General features: G+C 42.9%; 1 protein-coding gene and 1 pseudogene across 4 annotated transcripts in view; one reads left to right on the top strand and one right to left on the bottom strand.

The window, feature by feature from the left end:
* Positions 1 to 10,205, top strand: part of SLC16A9 (solute carrier family 16 member 9) — a 52,715-nt gene extending 42,510 nt beyond the window's left edge. For all 4 annotated transcript variants that reach the window (XM_062214876.1, XM_062214873.1, XM_062214877.1 and 1 more), the window contains exons 4-6: positions 1,503 to 1,598; positions 6,800 to 7,714; positions 8,120 to 10,205. In XM_062214876.1, the coding sequence (XP_062070860.1) occupies positions 1,503 to 1,598; positions 6,800 to 7,714; positions 8,120 to 8,298 (1,190 nt within the window). In that variant the 3' untranslated portion in view covers positions 8,299 to 10,205. The remainder of the gene's footprint in view (positions 1 to 1,502; positions 1,599 to 6,799; positions 7,715 to 8,119) is intronic.
* A 5,345-nt stretch (positions 10,206 to 15,550) lies between these two features.
* Positions 15,551 to 16,196, bottom strand: LOC133775802 (55 kDa erythrocyte membrane protein-like; annotated as a pseudogene).
* Between the last annotated feature and the right edge of the window lie 279 nt (positions 16,197 to 16,475).

The following is a 16,475-nucleotide window of genomic DNA, read 5'->3' as shown; positions in this document are numbered from 1 at the left end:
TCTCCAGTGTCTAACATTTGACAGAGTCCTGGCAACCAAATCACAGGAAAATAAATTCATTTCCCCTCCAAAGAAATAGTCTCAGTGAAGAGTGACACTTTTTGGTCTCACAAAATTGATGGTTCAGAAATAGGTCTTATATCTTGAAATGTCCTATGTGTAGTACTGACAACTGTATAAAGTAACCCAGCTCATATGTTAGTTAGCGAGATAGTGTTTTCCCTTAAATCACACAAAGGATATTGTATTTCAAGAGATTTATTTAAAGTATAATTATTTTTATCTTTCTCATTTCTGTAAACAGATGTTTTATGCACTCATGCATAGTTTACTTGAGTCTTGGATTATTTTAGGTGCTGATTTCCTGAAATATTTACACAGTATATTTGTTAATCTTGTATATTTTTAAAACCCTGTTCAAGTAGCTGTTAAAAGCAATGAAAATGATCTTAATAATTCATTTAATGTATCAAACTAATGGTTAAATAGTCAATGATTAGACTATGTCTTATGCACTATTTTTAGAGTGATCCTCAAAAGCACAAATTCTGTTAGAATTTGTCAGATTCTGTCAGAAGATATTAAAAAAGCAAATGAGTAAGAGAAAAAGGAGAATTTCGTGAAAAACATTGAGACTTTCAGATACTTAATAGGGAGAAAAAGATTACCCCAACTAACAAAACAGAGATGATCTATGGATGGATTATATCTTTGGGATTCACAAAGGCAAATGTAATTATAAGGGATTTTAGTTATAAAAGAATTCCAAGTTTATGGGAGATAATAGCATAACAATCATATGCTTTCCACTTAAATTTAGCAGTTGTTAGTATTTCTTCCATTTGCTTTTCTTTTTTTATAAAGGTATTTTGCACAAAATCACACATCATTAAATTTTTTCCTAAATAGGATATTGTGCACTTGTAAAACAAATAGAGATTTACTACTATGAATTGTCCTATGAGGAGGTGATCTGAGACCCTCAGACAAGCTGGCTGAGTGTGGTTTTTGTAGGCTGGGACGTGCAAGCTAAATTCTAACAAAATAGCTTTGGAACCCAAAAGGGATTTTTGGAGGTTGTTTAGAGGACTTGTAGGAGGAAGAACATTGAAGAAACACAGAAGACACACATAGTCTATGGGCACGTTTGATGAGATTTTCATATCTGATGTGTGATCTCACTATTTTCTCTCTTTCCCCATAACATCTTAATTTACATTTGCATTTTTCCTTCATACCTTAGAAATTGCATTTTTTAAACATGACCTAGACCTTAAGGTTGGTGTAGGGTAAGCAATGAAGCTGCTCGATGAGCCCAGCGGGCTGCACCACTGACATGGGAGCAGTGTAGGCATCCGTCCCCTGGGCTGTTCCAGCCAGGCTGCAACAGAAAGCCCTACTGGAGATGCTTGATTATTCCCTTTGGGTTTGTTTTTTCCCCTCTTGTTTTGCTTTGAAGTAATGCAGCCTGTCTTAATGTTGCAATGTCCTTGTATGCCTAGGTCTTGGATGTGGTTTATTATATACTGCAACAGTGACCATCACATGCCAGTATTTTGATAGCCGCCGAGGCCTCGCACTTGGTCTGATTTCAACAGGTAAGTTGTCAAAATAAGTACAATACTGTCACTATTCAGCCCTCTGAGCAAAGTTAAAAGTTACTAAGCACAGGTATGTTTACTAACAATTACTTAGTTATCTGTCAGGTAGCAAAACAAATTTTTTTTCCTCTTGTTCTAGAAGGAAATTATACTTTCCACAGTAAACATGAGAGGAGCTTTTAAAGAACCCTAAGATATATGTATATATATATATATATACATATATATATGAAAAATCTAGGGCATTAAATGTCCAATATAATATATGAAAGGAAAGCTTATGGGCTTAGTGCATTGAGAGTTACCTACTGGGGAGGGCTTTACTAAAAGAAGCAGATGCTGGTGCTATGAATCATCTTACCCCTGGGACAGGGAGGGGAAATGGAGGGAAAATTCACTCTTAAGCTCATTGTTGGGAAGGCCTCTGTCTATTGTACAACTTACAATTTTTTTAAGGACTGACTTCCCCATACATCTCACTGGCCTCTGTCCATATCCAAATGACAGGCTGTTTACTCACTTTTCCTTTCATAGTCAAGATATGGTCATAGAAGGGAGGAAATATACATATAAAGTATAAATTTTAAATAGGAAAGCCTTCTGGGCTCTCTTGGGCCTTTTGAAGTAGTGTTTCCTCTTTCAGATGTTTTTTATAAAGCTATTTAGGAAACTTGTCAAAATTTCTGTGGCCAGTATTTTATGAGTTTACTTAGGGGCAATGTCCAAGTTACCACCATTGTAAGTCAACATAAGGACTTGGTAGTAGGCTGTGCTCCTGGGAGGGCAGGCTTTTAGCTAGGGTGTGGAATTCCAGGAGTTATTCTGGTAACAGGCTACAAACTCAGGTTTTGTTCCTGTGGCCAACCAAGAGGCAACAAGGAGATGCCTAGTTGAATTGAATCCACCTGGGTTATTACCCAAGCTCCTTTGAGGAAGCTTAGGTGAGAAATGTGACTTGTGGCTGAAGAGGCACAAGGTCAGAGTCTGAGGACATGGCCACGGCAGACACGGAAGATGGACCGCCCAAAACAAGAGATGGGGGTCCAGAGTAGTCGGACCCTTTAGGGTCTCCCACAAGTGTGGGATGGAGTGTGAGGGTAGGCACAGCAGCCTAAATGAAAACACGTCCTACCTGAAAGGCTCAGCACCACAGATGTTTCTGATTTCGCTTTTTTTTTTTTTGATCTTGGAATATCTGCATACACATTGAGGTATGTTGGGAAGGGACCCAAGTTTAAATACAAAATGCATTTATATAAACACATACATGCTCATAACCTGTGGGTGATTTCATATATTTTTGTATAAGAAACAAACTTTCATGGTATGGGATTTTCCACTTAGGACATTTCAAAAAGCACTCAGAAAGATTTTGGAGTTTGGAGTTTTGGATTAGGGATGTTCAACCTGAACTAGGTGTTTTTTTTGTTTGTTTTTGTTTTGTAGACGCAGAAAGAGGTAGGGTTACAAGCACAGGCCCTGCAGCCAGACTGGCTGAGCAAATCCTACTTCTGACAGTCTCTCACTGTCTGGTGTTAGACAAGTTATTTAACTGCCTTATGCCTCAGTTTTCTGAACTGTAAAGTGAGGGTAATTAGCACACATTCCCGGGGTACTGGAAACACTGAAGGAGTATATGTGGAAGGGCTCTGAAAGTGGCTGCCCGTATCATCAGGACCTCGCTTTCCCTTCACGTCCAGGTTTATTTGGAATTCTGTGAGAATTGCTCTTGCAGGAGTAGGAGCTGGGGCTGTGCTAAGAAAACAGTGGAGCAACTATGGACAGTCAATGTTGGGAGGAGTTTTCCGTTTCAACTCCCAGGGAGCTCACTGAACTTAGGGAGAGGCACAAATCCACCTACAAGTGAAAGAGATGACAAGGGAACTTTTAAAGAAATTAAAAGTAATCCTCAAATGAAAAATACTTGAAATATTGTGGCCACGTTGAAAGGAAGGAATGTGGGCATCGAATGAAGGTTTGGGGACAACCGTTTTGCTCCCTGGAGCCCAGGGTTTGGCAAACATACCCATGGATCACCTCTGGTCAGCTACCTGTTTCTGTACTGCCCACGGCTAACAGTGGTGTTTACATATTTTAATGAGTGAATAAGTTAAAAAGAAGAGTATTTCATAGCACATGAAACTTATGCAGAGTTAAGAATTTGGGACAGGGATTTATGGCCCCAGCTGAGTTAAATAGTTCCCATCTGGCTCCTTACAGAAAGAGTTTATTGATCCTTGCTAATTTGAGTTCATCAGAGCAGAGCTTTAGTGTATCTCTTACTATTCGAAGTTCCCTGAACACCAATTAATGTTTTCCCTCCCTGTGGTAATGCACAATCTAGACACGCGTGAAAGGATAATTAGTGTTTTATGTCACTTTGGCCTTTACATTTATCATTTCTAAATTAGGTGGTTCTTTTTGAAGATCAACAATTACAGATTTACTATTTATACAATACCTCAAGGAAATTCTAAATTATTTTCCATTGCCCTGAAATATTTCCTGTATCTTTATTTCTTAAAAGAGTTACTTGAAAGGCAGAGTGACAGAGCAAGGGCTAGACATACACACAGCGAGAAGGAGAGAGAGAGAGAGAGATCTTCTTCCTACTGGTTCACTCCCCCAAATGCCCATAACCCCCAGGACTAGGCCAGTCTGAAGCCATGAGCCAGAAAATCCACCTGTGTCTCCCTCAAGGGTGGCAGTGACTCAAACACTTGGGCTTGGCCGGCGCCGTGGCTCACTAGGCTAATCCTCTGCCTTGCAGCGCCGGCACACCGGGTTCTAGTCCCGGTCGGGGCGCCAGATTCTGTCCTGGTTGCTCCTCTTCCAGGCCAGCTCTCTGCTGTGGCCAGGGAGTTCAGTGGAGGATGGCCCAAGTCCTTGGGCCCTGTACCCCATGGGAGACTAGGAGAAGCACCTGGCTCCTGCCTTTGGATCAGCACGGTGTGCCAGCCGCAGCGCGCCAGCCGCGGCTGGCATTGGAGGGTGAACCAACGGCAAAGGAAGACCTTTCTCTCTGTCTCTCTCTCTCTCTGTCCACTCTGCCTGTCAAAAAAAAAAACAAAAAAAACCACAACACTTGGGCCTTCCCTGGTGCATTAACAGGAAGCTACATCTGAAGCGGAGTAAGCAGAACTTGAACCAGGACTCCGAGATGGGATGCAGGCATCCCAAGCAGCTTAGCTCGCTGTTCCACAGTGCCCGCCCCCGCCAGTATCTTTCTAAGCCAGGGCCGTGCTCTTGTGAGAAGCAGGCTGAGGAAACCAGCCTCTAGTGTGTAATTTGATTTCCTCTGATCTGTACTGCAATTAGCATATCGTAAGTGTTCAATAAATCTCTATTGAATTGATTTGATATATGTCTTTCTTAGATTTCATGACGTTCACAGAAAAACTTGGTTTGGTGAGCAATTGGAAAGTTATTTTCTTAACTTAAGGTCAAGGCACAGAACTTTCAAAACACCAAGAGCATTTTTAACTTTTTAATGGTGTGGTACTTTGTCAGATACAAAGATATTGTGTTGGGCTCAAGTCACAAATTAACAGTTAAAGGGTGCTAAGGTAGTAGAGCAGTCCACGTGACCACCCTGCCACTTTCTCTGTTTCCTGAAGTGTTTTAAACTTTTGAAGCATGTGTTACTTTTACAAAAAGAAGGAAAAGATTGAATTTGTCAGTTATTACTACTTCTCAGTAGTCAATAAAGAGATATTCAGTTTTTTAGCATCCACACAAAGGTTTGTGAACCATGAATTAGCTTTTATGAAATGATAATTTTTTTCTCCCTTAATTGGGAATAAAGGAACTAACTATAAAAATGTTAGGGACAACATTTTCTTCAAACTGAAGACTTAGATCCATTTGTAAGAATTTTTTATTTGATTTTTTTTTTAAGATTTAGTTATTTATTTGAAAGACAGAGTTACAGAGAGAGAGGGAGTGACAGAGACAGAAACAGAGAGAGAGAGAGAAAGAGAGAATCTTCATACACTGGTTCACTCCCCAGGTGGCCACAACGGCAAATGGCATGGCCGGACTGAAGTCAGGAGCTTCTTTTGGGTCTCCTACGTGGGTGTCAGGGGTCCAACCAGGTGGGCCATCCTCTGCTGCTTTTCCCAGGCCATTTACTTGGGAGCTGGATTGGAAGTGGAACTGCTAAGACATGAACCAGCACCATTAAGAGATGCCGGCACTGTAGGCGGCAGCTGAACTTGCTATGCCTCTATGCTGGCCTTGATTTGATGGGCTTTTAACAGTAAATGTGTCCATGTCATCAGTCATATTTCCAAACTTGGTCCCATTGGCATCCAAGTGGACATATAATCTAATTCGGTGTGGGCCGAAATAAATGCACAATCAGCCTCTTTAGACTCTTTTTTGATAACACATCTCTTTCCCCCTGTTTTTCCATATGACATTTTCCACTGACATTCAAATTTTCAAATACTCAATTTTCAAAAAATTGAAATCAGAACCAGAAGAGAGCAGCATAATTAAATGGGCTGATGTGACCTGACATTCCAGTGTGTTAGAATGGCCAGTGAGGAAAGGGTGGCATGGTGTACAAATTCCAGCATGCTTTGTCATTTAATCCTTTCACTTCTCACCACTTTATTCATACCTTAAAAATATGAATTACTCATTTTTGTGATTCAGCAGTGGATTTGAACTATCCAGCCACTATAAATATCCTAAAATGTAATATATTATTCATCTCAAAAAGTAACATAGGAAAAATTTGCAAAAAAAGGAAATGAAGATATAGCATGGAGCCTGGCACATACCAAGTGCAAAAGAATCGCAGGATGGAGTTTGTTAAGAGTATGGGCTCCTGGAGTCAGACTGACTTCACTGTGAATCCTACCTATGCCATTAATAGCTCTGTGATCAGTGGGTAATTTCTCAAGCCTTCTAGCCCTAGGGTACTTCATCTGTGGCTTGGGAATAAGAAAAAGAGTATGTGATATAAAATGTTGAACGTGTCTGAGCCATTAATGCTAATTTGTAAGATCAGTGTTTTGTCTGATTTACTGTTAGTACTGTCATCAATGTTATCTTCAGCGGTGCTGTGATTTTAACAGGAAGTGTGTATGAATGCCCATGAGAAAGAGACATTGACTCGTGATATTACTAATGCTTGTCTGCTAGCCCCCGTCTAAGAGGCTGAGACTGAACTGTTCCCATTTCCGTTGTAGGTTCTAGCGTTGGTCTGTTCATATATGCTGCTCTGCAGAGGATGCTGATAGAGTTCTACGGACTGGACGGATGTCTGCTGATCGTGGGTGCTCTAGCTCTAAATATATTGGCCTGTGGCAGTCTGATGAGACCCCTCCAGCCCTCTGCGTGTCCGTTGCCCGAAAAAACAGCTCCAGAAAATATACCGGATAGATACTCCATTTACAATGAAAAAGAAAAAAATCTGGAAGAAAACATAAACATTCTTGATAAGAGCTACAGTTGTGAGGAAACATGCAAGAGCCCTCTGGCCCCTGCTGGCTGGAAACAGGAGAGTCTGCATCATAAAACGCCCACCGCGGCGGACACAAAAGAGCCTGAAACCTACAGAAAGAAGGTTGTAGAACAGACATATTTTTGCAAACAGCTTGCCAAGAGGAAGTGGCAGTTATATAAAAACTACTGTGGAGAAACTCTGGCTCTTTTTAAGAACAGGGTGTTTTCAGCTCTCTTCATTGCTATCCTGCTTTTTGACATTGGAGGGTTTCCACCTTCTCTGCTTATGGAAGATGTAGCAAGGAGTTCAAATGTGAAAGAAGAAGAGTTTTTTATGCCTCTTATTTCCATTATAGGCATTATGACAACAGTTGGTAAACTCCTTTTAGGGATACTGGCTGACTTCAAGTGGATTAATACTTTATATCTCTACGTCGTTACCTTGCTAATCATGGGCCTGGCCTTGTGTGCAATTCCATTTGCCAAAAGTTATGTCACACTGGCAATCCTTTCTGCGATCCTGGGGTTTTTTACTGGTAATTGGTCCATCTTCCCCTATGTGACCACAAAGACTGTGGGAATTGAAAAATTAGCCCATGCCTACGGGATATTAATGTTCTTTGCTGGACTTGGAAATAGCCTTGGACCACCAATTGTTGGTAAGATATCTTCCTTAACATCAACCCATTTTGCTGTTCTTGGTTGCAGTCGCTCCAGATACAGAAATCCAGACTATGGTAATTGCAGAGTTTTGCAGATAGTAAATCTGCAAGGAATGTCTCCTGGCAATGATGTAGTCAAGTTTGCCTTGATCCTGCTGGGAAAGCCAATATATTTGCTCTGGAATTGGTCCCCCATTCTTTTAAATGCCTGTTTGTTCTTGTCCAAATATCTGAGAGGTTCTCCTCTTCTCACTCTTCTTCTAATGCCAAGCTGGAAGGAGGTGAGGATAATAAATACTATATGTCCTAAGCTTATCTGTACGTGAGATGGATAAAATGAAGGGGAGGGCTTGAGATTTCCACGGTTCCTGCGAAGCTCACTTTCTCTCACTGTCTTTGCAGGTTGGTTTTACGACTGGACCCAGACCTATGACATCGCCTTTTATTTCAGCGGCTTCTGCGTCCTCCTGGGAGGGTTGATTCTGCTGCTGGCAGCTTTGCCCACTTGGGATCTTTGCAAAAAACCACTCCCCAAGCCAGCTCCCACCACATTTTTGTACAAAGTTGCCTCTAATGTTTAGAGGATCATTGCAAGACACTATTTTTGCCCTTTGATACCCTATAGCAAAAAAAAAAAAAAATATTTTAACTAATTCTCCAGTAGATTTCTGTAGAATCAAGACTGCTTTCTCAGAGCAGACTTTCCCATGGTTGACTCTGAACAATTTGTTTTTTCAACATATCCTACTCTTTATGTACTGTATGCACAATGTATTTACCTCCCCAGGAAGTGAGATTATTCATTAGTTTTGAACATTGGGAAACTTTGGGCCCCTCTCAGAAGGTTTTTCTCTGTGTAAAGAACTGTAATTTCTATGCTGACTCCACTAGTTCCACTGCAGGGCGCCCAGAGCGCTCACTCCTATTTTAAAACTGATGCAAGCCCCGTGAGGGGATATGTGAAGGCCAGTAGGGATTAAATCACTCTTGTCTGTGGTAGACTAGCTGGTAGATAGAAGACCTCAAGCCAACCAGGAAATGAAAGTGGTTGCTAAAACAGCATGAAGACTTGCACTGGAGCAAACTGATCATTTTTTTAAAAAAAGATATTTTAAATGAGTCACTAGTTTTTGTTTACCTTGATGAAGCACCCATATATATGTCATTTGGTGCCCACTGAGCACAAAACATTTCACTTCCTGAGATGCAGGCAAACTGCAAGCAGAGGAGTGGTCTCGGGAGCCTTTCTCCGCGGTCGGTCATCATCATCTCGCTCACGTGTCAGCGTCCACTTGACCGATGTTTCCCAGGAGGTGATGATTTTACCCGTTTCCAAATTGGAAATGCATTTTTCAACCATTCCATTGTGGCAAATGGGAAACATCCATTTGCTTTGGGCACAGTGGGGGATGGATTGCAGGTCCTGTGTATCATCCTGATGAAGCACTTGCTTGCTACTATCTGATTTTACCACTGTTAATCAATTTAACTCAAGAGCAGAACTACACAGGGAGTGTGTGTGTGTGTGTGTGTATGAGAGAGAGTGTGCTGAGTCTGAGTGGGAAATGTAAGAAATTGATACCCTTATCCAGTTTCATTTCATCTTAATAATGTTCTAGGAAAGAAATCAGTGTTTAATAGATTGACAGTTTTTTCCCCCTGAAGAAATGGGTTTTTAAACTTGGATATGCATGAGAATTCCTCATAGGTTTTTTTTGAAAATACAGGTGTCTGGGTACCACACTTAGAAATTTTAATACTGTAGGTCTAGGCTCTGACCCAAGCATCTATATTTTGAATGATCTCTTTAACTGATTCCAGCTACATGGCCTGGGTTGAGAATGGCTGTTGTAAGATTGACAATAGAGAAACATTGGTCTCTTAAATAAAAACAAAGTAAAAGAAACCATGAGGTCAGAGGGGTTTATAAATATCCAAGTGCTCTTTAAATAGAAGGCACCCTTCCCATTGTGCCAAAACCGTCTTTTCATTTCTTTTGAAATACGTACAGTTATTTTACACGTCTCTGTTGCCTTTCTTGGAAGGCGCCTGAAGCACTTTATTAGCATGAAGCCTCACAATGCCTCTGTGAGGCAGGGAAATAGTCCTTTTCTCTGTGGCAAACCTGGAGTCAGGACAGTTTCATCACCGAGTCCATCCTACTCAATAATGCAATAATGGGCGCTCCAGGGCACCTTGGACTTCTGCTCCGCACTCAGACTTCTGGAAAGTTTACCGTACCTCATTCTTTAGTCACTGTCAAGGTTAGCAAATAAAATAAGTGATGTTCAGAAAAATAGACTACATGTTTTTGTGTTGAAATTTCCTTTTTTTGCCAATACTACATTCAGGAAATCCAGTAACATGAAAAAGTTCTTTTATGACATCTGCACATTCATCATTGTTGGTGATTGTCCAAATGCCTCTTCACTGTGTCTACTAATGTTATCCAATGCGCGCATTATCCATGGTCTAGGAAATGAATTTTAAGTTACAATAAAATATTTTTGTTTGTTTTGCATACATTTGGTTGCTTTTTCTCTCCCTAATTCCCCTCCCAATTATAATGACTCTTCACTTGTCAAAGTATAGATTTCTGGACACAATTCAGACCCCAGAATTTGGTGACTGAACAAGAACATATTCAGTCAATTTGCCTCACTGGTGCGACTATTGCATTTCACAGCCTCATGTATCAGACCCACAGAATCCTTTTGGGGGAAGGAGGACAAAGTCCCCTCCTAGATTTTTTTTGGGGGCAGATTTAATCATTTTTTAAAATAGTTTTCTTTTTTTTAATTTAATTTTGTTTTTTTTTTTTTTTTCCACAGGCAGAGTGGATAGTGAGAGATAGAGACAGAGAGAAAGGTCTTCCTTTTTGCCGTTGGTTCAGCCTCCAATGGCCACTGTGGCCAGCGCATCGCGCTGATCTGAAGCCAGGAGCCAGGTGCTTCTCCTGGTCTCGCATGCGGGTGCAGGGCCCAAGGACTTGGGCCATCCTCCACTGCCTTCCCGGGCCAAAGCAGAGAACTGGCCTGGAAGAGGGGCAACCGGGGTAGAATCCGGCGCCCCAACCGGGACTAGAACCTGGTGTGCCAGTGCCGCAAGGCGGAGGATTAGCCTGTTAAGCCACGGCGCCGGCCAGATTTAATCATTTTTATTTAAACACAAAATATGCACATGAGCTGTCTATTCATTTTCTCTACTATACAGTCTGACACTGGGATGAGGGCATTTGATAGTCTACTCTGTGATGGCTTTGCGGTTCTTGGAGGAGGCCTTGTGAGCAATCTTAGCATCATGAGATCTGTTGCACATCAATGACATCTCCAGCTCTTTAACATTGTGAACCATGGACTCCCAGAAGTCACTTGGCAGCAATGTGTTTTGTTTTCCCTGTTGCTCCCATCCACAGTGTTGTGAAGATCTGGCCCTTGAATCATTGCATCCTGTTGTCTCTCCCTCAGGGTTTCAGTGACACTTAGTTTGGTGTTAGTCTGGTGCCAGATGAACTGTTTGGTCTTTTTTTTCTTGGTGATCCTGGGCTTCATTTGGTGTCTGACAGTAGCAGAAGCTGGGTAGGAGATGGGCACTTTTGTAAGCAGTGCTAGGAAGAGACCTGATTCTTAATAATGACCCCAGCGATCACTTGTAGAATTCTATATATACTCCAAGCTTGTATTGTTTATTCTTCAAGTTAACCCTCTGAGGTAAGATTATGACCTGCATTTTATAATAAAAATATAATTATCATGATAAGGACACTGCGATAGAAGTATAAGTGATTTTCCAAAATAAAATGAGAAAGATTTCTCTTTGTGGCAACAAAAATAAGCCCTTTGGTGTCTGATATGGCTAGGAAATGGGGCCTTGCTAGAACAGTCGTTAAAATTCCATCCTTGAGTGAACAGAGAAGTTGTGTCATGTAAAGCACTCAGGACTTGCTCATTTCCCAAGATTCACATTTTAAAAGCAAACTTAGGAGTCCCTGTTTAGCCTAGTGGTTAAGACGTTGGTTAAGCTGTCCATGTTGCACAGTCTGGAGTACCTGGTTTGATTCCCAGCTGCAGCTCCTGAGAAGGCTGTAGTTGGGTTCCTGCCAACCATGTGGGAACCTGGATGAGTTCCCAGCTCCCAGCTTTGGCCTGACCCAGTCCTGGCTGTTACAGGAATTTGGGGACCGAACAAGCCGATAAGATCTCCCCAGTCCTCTCAAAAAGAAATGAAAAACATACTCAAAAATTATATTGATTAGAATAGAATCTTTTCTGTCTCAAAACAGACTTCTCGACACAGGAAATAGCTACCGGCCGAGGTTGGGAAAGGTGGGAAGTAGGCAGTTTGTCAGGGACCCTCCTCCCTGACGTGTTCAGCAGTTCCTCACTCCTGGTTTTGGCCTCCTGCCTGTCTCTGATGAACCTCCAAGGAGCCAGTGCAGATCTGATTTTCTCTAGGGCAATCGTGCTATCAGGGGAGAAGGTTCAGCCACCAACTTTTAAGGCCTCCTGAGGACCCATCCCAAGAAGCTGATCAGCCCTGGGAGGTCAGGACGGAATGGTATGTTCTGTTCCACAGGTCCCATGACCTCAGAGACCTCAGCTGCTGCCAGTCCATAGAGGACATAAAGGAGAGCTCTATTTTGAAGGAAAGAGTGTCTCATTTTTCCTTTTACCTAGGAGGAGCATCATATTGACCACGTAGAATACACAATTTACATTAGCAGTGTCCAGTTTCTCCTCCCATAACAACAATCTTGGGACGAATCGCTGTATAGGCCGTTGTGTCTGATTGATGCCAATGAGAAAGATCTGTCTTTGAGTGAGACGTTTAACCTCAGTGAGTTAAAATGATCAGAGATCTGTGAGTACATGGATACTATCTGGGGGATACAGTCTACATACTTGTTAAGGGAGTGATTCCACTTCTGGATTGGCCAGGTTGAAATTTCAGCTCAGTCCTAGTACCTGAATGAGAATGAGCAAGTTAGTTAGCCTCTCAAAGCCTCACTTCCCTCATTTGTAAAACGTATCATATGGCTACTCTGGAGATTAAACAAGATAACCATAGAGATGCCTGGCATGTGACAGATGGCCAATCAGTATGCGCTGTTATTATTTTTATGGTCACTTTTCCTAAATGTGTGACTTCACAGTACCTGAGGGAGGGAGCAGTGTTCCTGGGCACAGGTGTACGGTAAATGTTTGCCTTAAAGAGTTTCAGTTAGAAGAAGGGTAATGAGCCTTGTTAGCCTTAACTTATACAGCTGTCACCACCCTTGCCCTCCCCCCGGCCCCCAGCATGTTCGTGTCAAGATCTTTTATCCCAAGGGATTCATGACTCAACACATTGTTCAGAAATTGCCATTCAGAACCTCTGACACAAAACAAACACAGGCTGTTCTTCCACAAATCAAATAGAAGCCACTTTGCACATTGAATTGTTACGGGAAATTGAAGTTTTCTTTTTTTTTTTTCCTTAAGAACTTGGAAGGTGGGCCTGATGTTGAGCAAAACCCAAAATTATCTGATTTGTTTACGGAGCACTAATTGGCGTCAGCCAGGGCCCTTCCCTCACTGCCTTCCCAGTATGCTCTTGAGATTGACTCTTGAAGTGCAATCCCTTGCCAGGGCTTCTGGGATTTTGTATTCCTAACAGGTCTCATACATTAGTTGCTTTTTACTGCATGCATTCCTTGTCCTAAAGAGTAATGCACTTTTATTCTTTCTCCTTGCAAAAAGAACAAGAATATTTAATCTTCTTTCCTATATAGTATTCTCAACCTTCAGTAAGCAACAGGTTTTCAACAAAGAATTAACTGTGGTCAAGGTGCTGCCCTGCCAGAGGTCACCTTGAAACTACCTGGGCACAAGATGGGCCAGTTTCTTCTTCCTGGGAAAGTTCCTGATGTGATGGAGCAAGGCAATGTTGCTCCAGCTCAGATCTGAAAATGCCTCGACATCTACAGCTCAAATAGGACAGTGCTAAGAGTGGCTCAAACGAATCTAGGACGCTAACAACGAATGAGCCAGGTGTTTTTCGGGAAAGCACTCCCTATTCACCTTCTGCACGTGAACTCCATTTCATAATCTGTTGCTCACGTAGAAAGCCAGCTGAAGTCAGCTGTAATCTCAATCAGAGGCGTGATACCATGCATGCAAGGTCATTAGAGCAGAGAGGGAAGGAGACGTCTTCCCTGAAGGCTAAGGATTTGTCTAGAATTGTTCCAGGTGCTCCACGAACCATGTCTTGTCCTGGTAAGTTCTGCAGGCTTTGGCAAAGCCAGCTACTTGACTGTCAAGACGCCACACAGGTGCTTTGGGTCTTACGGCACTTTGTTTGGGGCTCTCTGCTAGCGAGTTCAGGTTCAGCATTTCTCATCCACCCAACAAATGCTGAGCACTTAGCTTGTGTTGGCGCTCTCCCGGGCACTGAGGATGTAACAGCGAGCAAGAGAGACAAATTGCTTGTTCTCAAGCTGGTCAGAGCTCCAGGGCTGATGGGGGAAAGAGAGACTGTGGCACAATTATGACACAAGCCTCAGCTCCTGTGGGAAGCTCTGGAGCTGGGGTGGCGTCAGCATTGTCCCAGTGGAGTTAAGTCCCATCTAACTCTTGCTAAGACTCCCCTGAAAAAATGGGTTGAGAGTCACAATGCCAACAGGGCTGAGCATTCCAGCTTGCTTGGTGGTCATTCTTTCTGTCAGTCTGTCCAACAGGATACTGAATAATTGTCAAAAGCAGTCTGAGGTCCCTAGGTTCAGGGCCATGGTGGTTTGTAGAGTGATGTGAATTTTTAACAGATCCAGACAGCCTGGTTCAAGCTTTGCCACTCGAAAGAGTTGCCTCTGGACAGTGCCTCTTTGGGCACAGACACTATTTGCTTCCGTGGCAATCCTGTGCAGGGAGGTCCCAGGGTATTTGGTGGAGTTCCCTAAAATAAAAAGGATATCCATTTCTAGCTCCTCCCAGAGATGCAAATTATATACCTGGGAAAACCTCTTAGACCATAGAAAACTCACCCTAACTAAGGAAATACTGCAGTTACAAGTATGCTTCTTGGATTGTAATACATGTTGCAATGGATGTCATCTGGCAGTCTTGCCTGTTGTTCCCTTGCAAGCACATAGCCACAGTCACCCTAACTAAAAAGGGACTGCTGCTACAAGTATACCCCTCAGCTCATAGTTCTGGAGAGCTGCCCACCTGGTCAAGGGCTTTATTATTATTATTATTATTATTTAAAAAAGGGTTTTGCTAGCACCGTCACTGACAGCAAGGGGGTGGCTGGCTGAGAATGGGCTCCACTTGGGAGCACCTAATTAGGAGGTGCAGTGAACACATCGAAAAGGGGTGCTTCTATCCAGAGAATCTTCAGGATCTGGGCTGCAGTGCCAAGGATGGGGATCTTATCCTGCTGATGAATCTGCTGTGCTATTTCAAGTTTGCTGCCAGACTCCAAGAACTTTTTGGCGGAGGTGTTCCTGGTCAACTGCACTGAGGTGAAGTACTCATTCCCATCTTCTTGCTCTTCCTTGGTGGCCATACATACAGAATAGGGTGCACAAATTTCTCTGGATTCTGGCTGAGTGAGGCCTTTTTTACTTCTTAAATATATATAAAGGGAACAAATTTTATGTATTTCATATCTACAGTTTTAAAGGCATAATGATACTTCCCACCCTACTCTCCCTGTCTCCCTCACTTCACCTTCCTCCCTTTTTTTCTGGTTTTTCTTTTAATTTTACGATGACATCCTTTCTTTGTACTTAGTAATCATAAACTTAACCCTCCACTAAATAATTTAGCAAGTAGCAAGTAGAAAAACCACAGTTCCTCAAGAGTATAGACCAGGGCAGTCTGCCCCACTGACTCCAAGCAGCGCCCAAGTCTTCCTCCTGAATGTAGGAAGTCGAACAACATCCAACTGGTCAAAACTCGAGCTGTGCTCGGCCAGGTGTTTGTCTTTGTACTTCTCCCCGAAGGGGCTGCGAACTGGGGCGTCACTGGGAACACATTCAGCCACGCTTGCCACTCCTCCTTCCTGCAGCTCCAGGGAATGAATGCACCAATTGTGCAAACTCCGCCCTTGCCACTAGTTGCTGTCATCCATGTTGAAGGTCCCATCTGGATAATGTCCCCAGGAACGACCTGTCTCCTTGCTAGGGACCAGCTTGTCCTTTTGGAGATCACAGTCAATCTGAACTTGAACGAGCACCTGCAGTGGGGGAAGACAGCTTTGCCGGTTAGGAATTACTTTTACTGAGATTATTCCTTTGTTTCTCTGATTGCCTTCTGCACGGATCCGCTGAGTGACTGGTCACATGTGTGCCACTGCTTTCTAGGATCTCATCCCCCACAGGAAGGGAGCCTTGTCTATGAGTCATAGCGCCATGAAGAATTCTGGCCACCCTCCGGGCCTGCTCTGTGTTCAGCATCACAGTGGTTTCCAAGGGCACCTCTGTGGCTTTCTCAAACTGCATGAGTCCTCTTTCCACACCTCTTGCTCCTTGGCCTTGTCAGGGCTGCCCAGGACAGCAACCCGTGTCCTCAATCATAGCATTCAGCTAGTGCGATGCAGCCTCCCACCAGCTGCCTCAAGTTAGCCAGGTAAAGGTTAAGATCACCGTGAGCATGCTGCCCTCTCTCTCAGCCTGACATGGGGCTGCAGGACCAGGGGGTGCTGGGAGTGTGAGGGCTAAGTCTTGTGGGGTGGCAGAGGCTGTGGGGCAGGCAAGGATGTGGCACTCCTCGGCTGTCAC

The sequence above is a fragment of the Lepus europaeus genome, chromosome 17, assembly GCF_033115175.1.
Source record: "Lepus europaeus isolate LE1 chromosome 17, mLepTim1.pri, whole genome shotgun sequence".
Classification (NCBI taxonomy): Eukaryota; Metazoa; Chordata; class Mammalia; order Lagomorpha; family Leporidae; genus Lepus; species Lepus europaeus.
The sequence above is the reverse complement of the archived record's forward strand: the minus strand, read 5'-3'. Positions and strand labels throughout refer to the sequence as shown.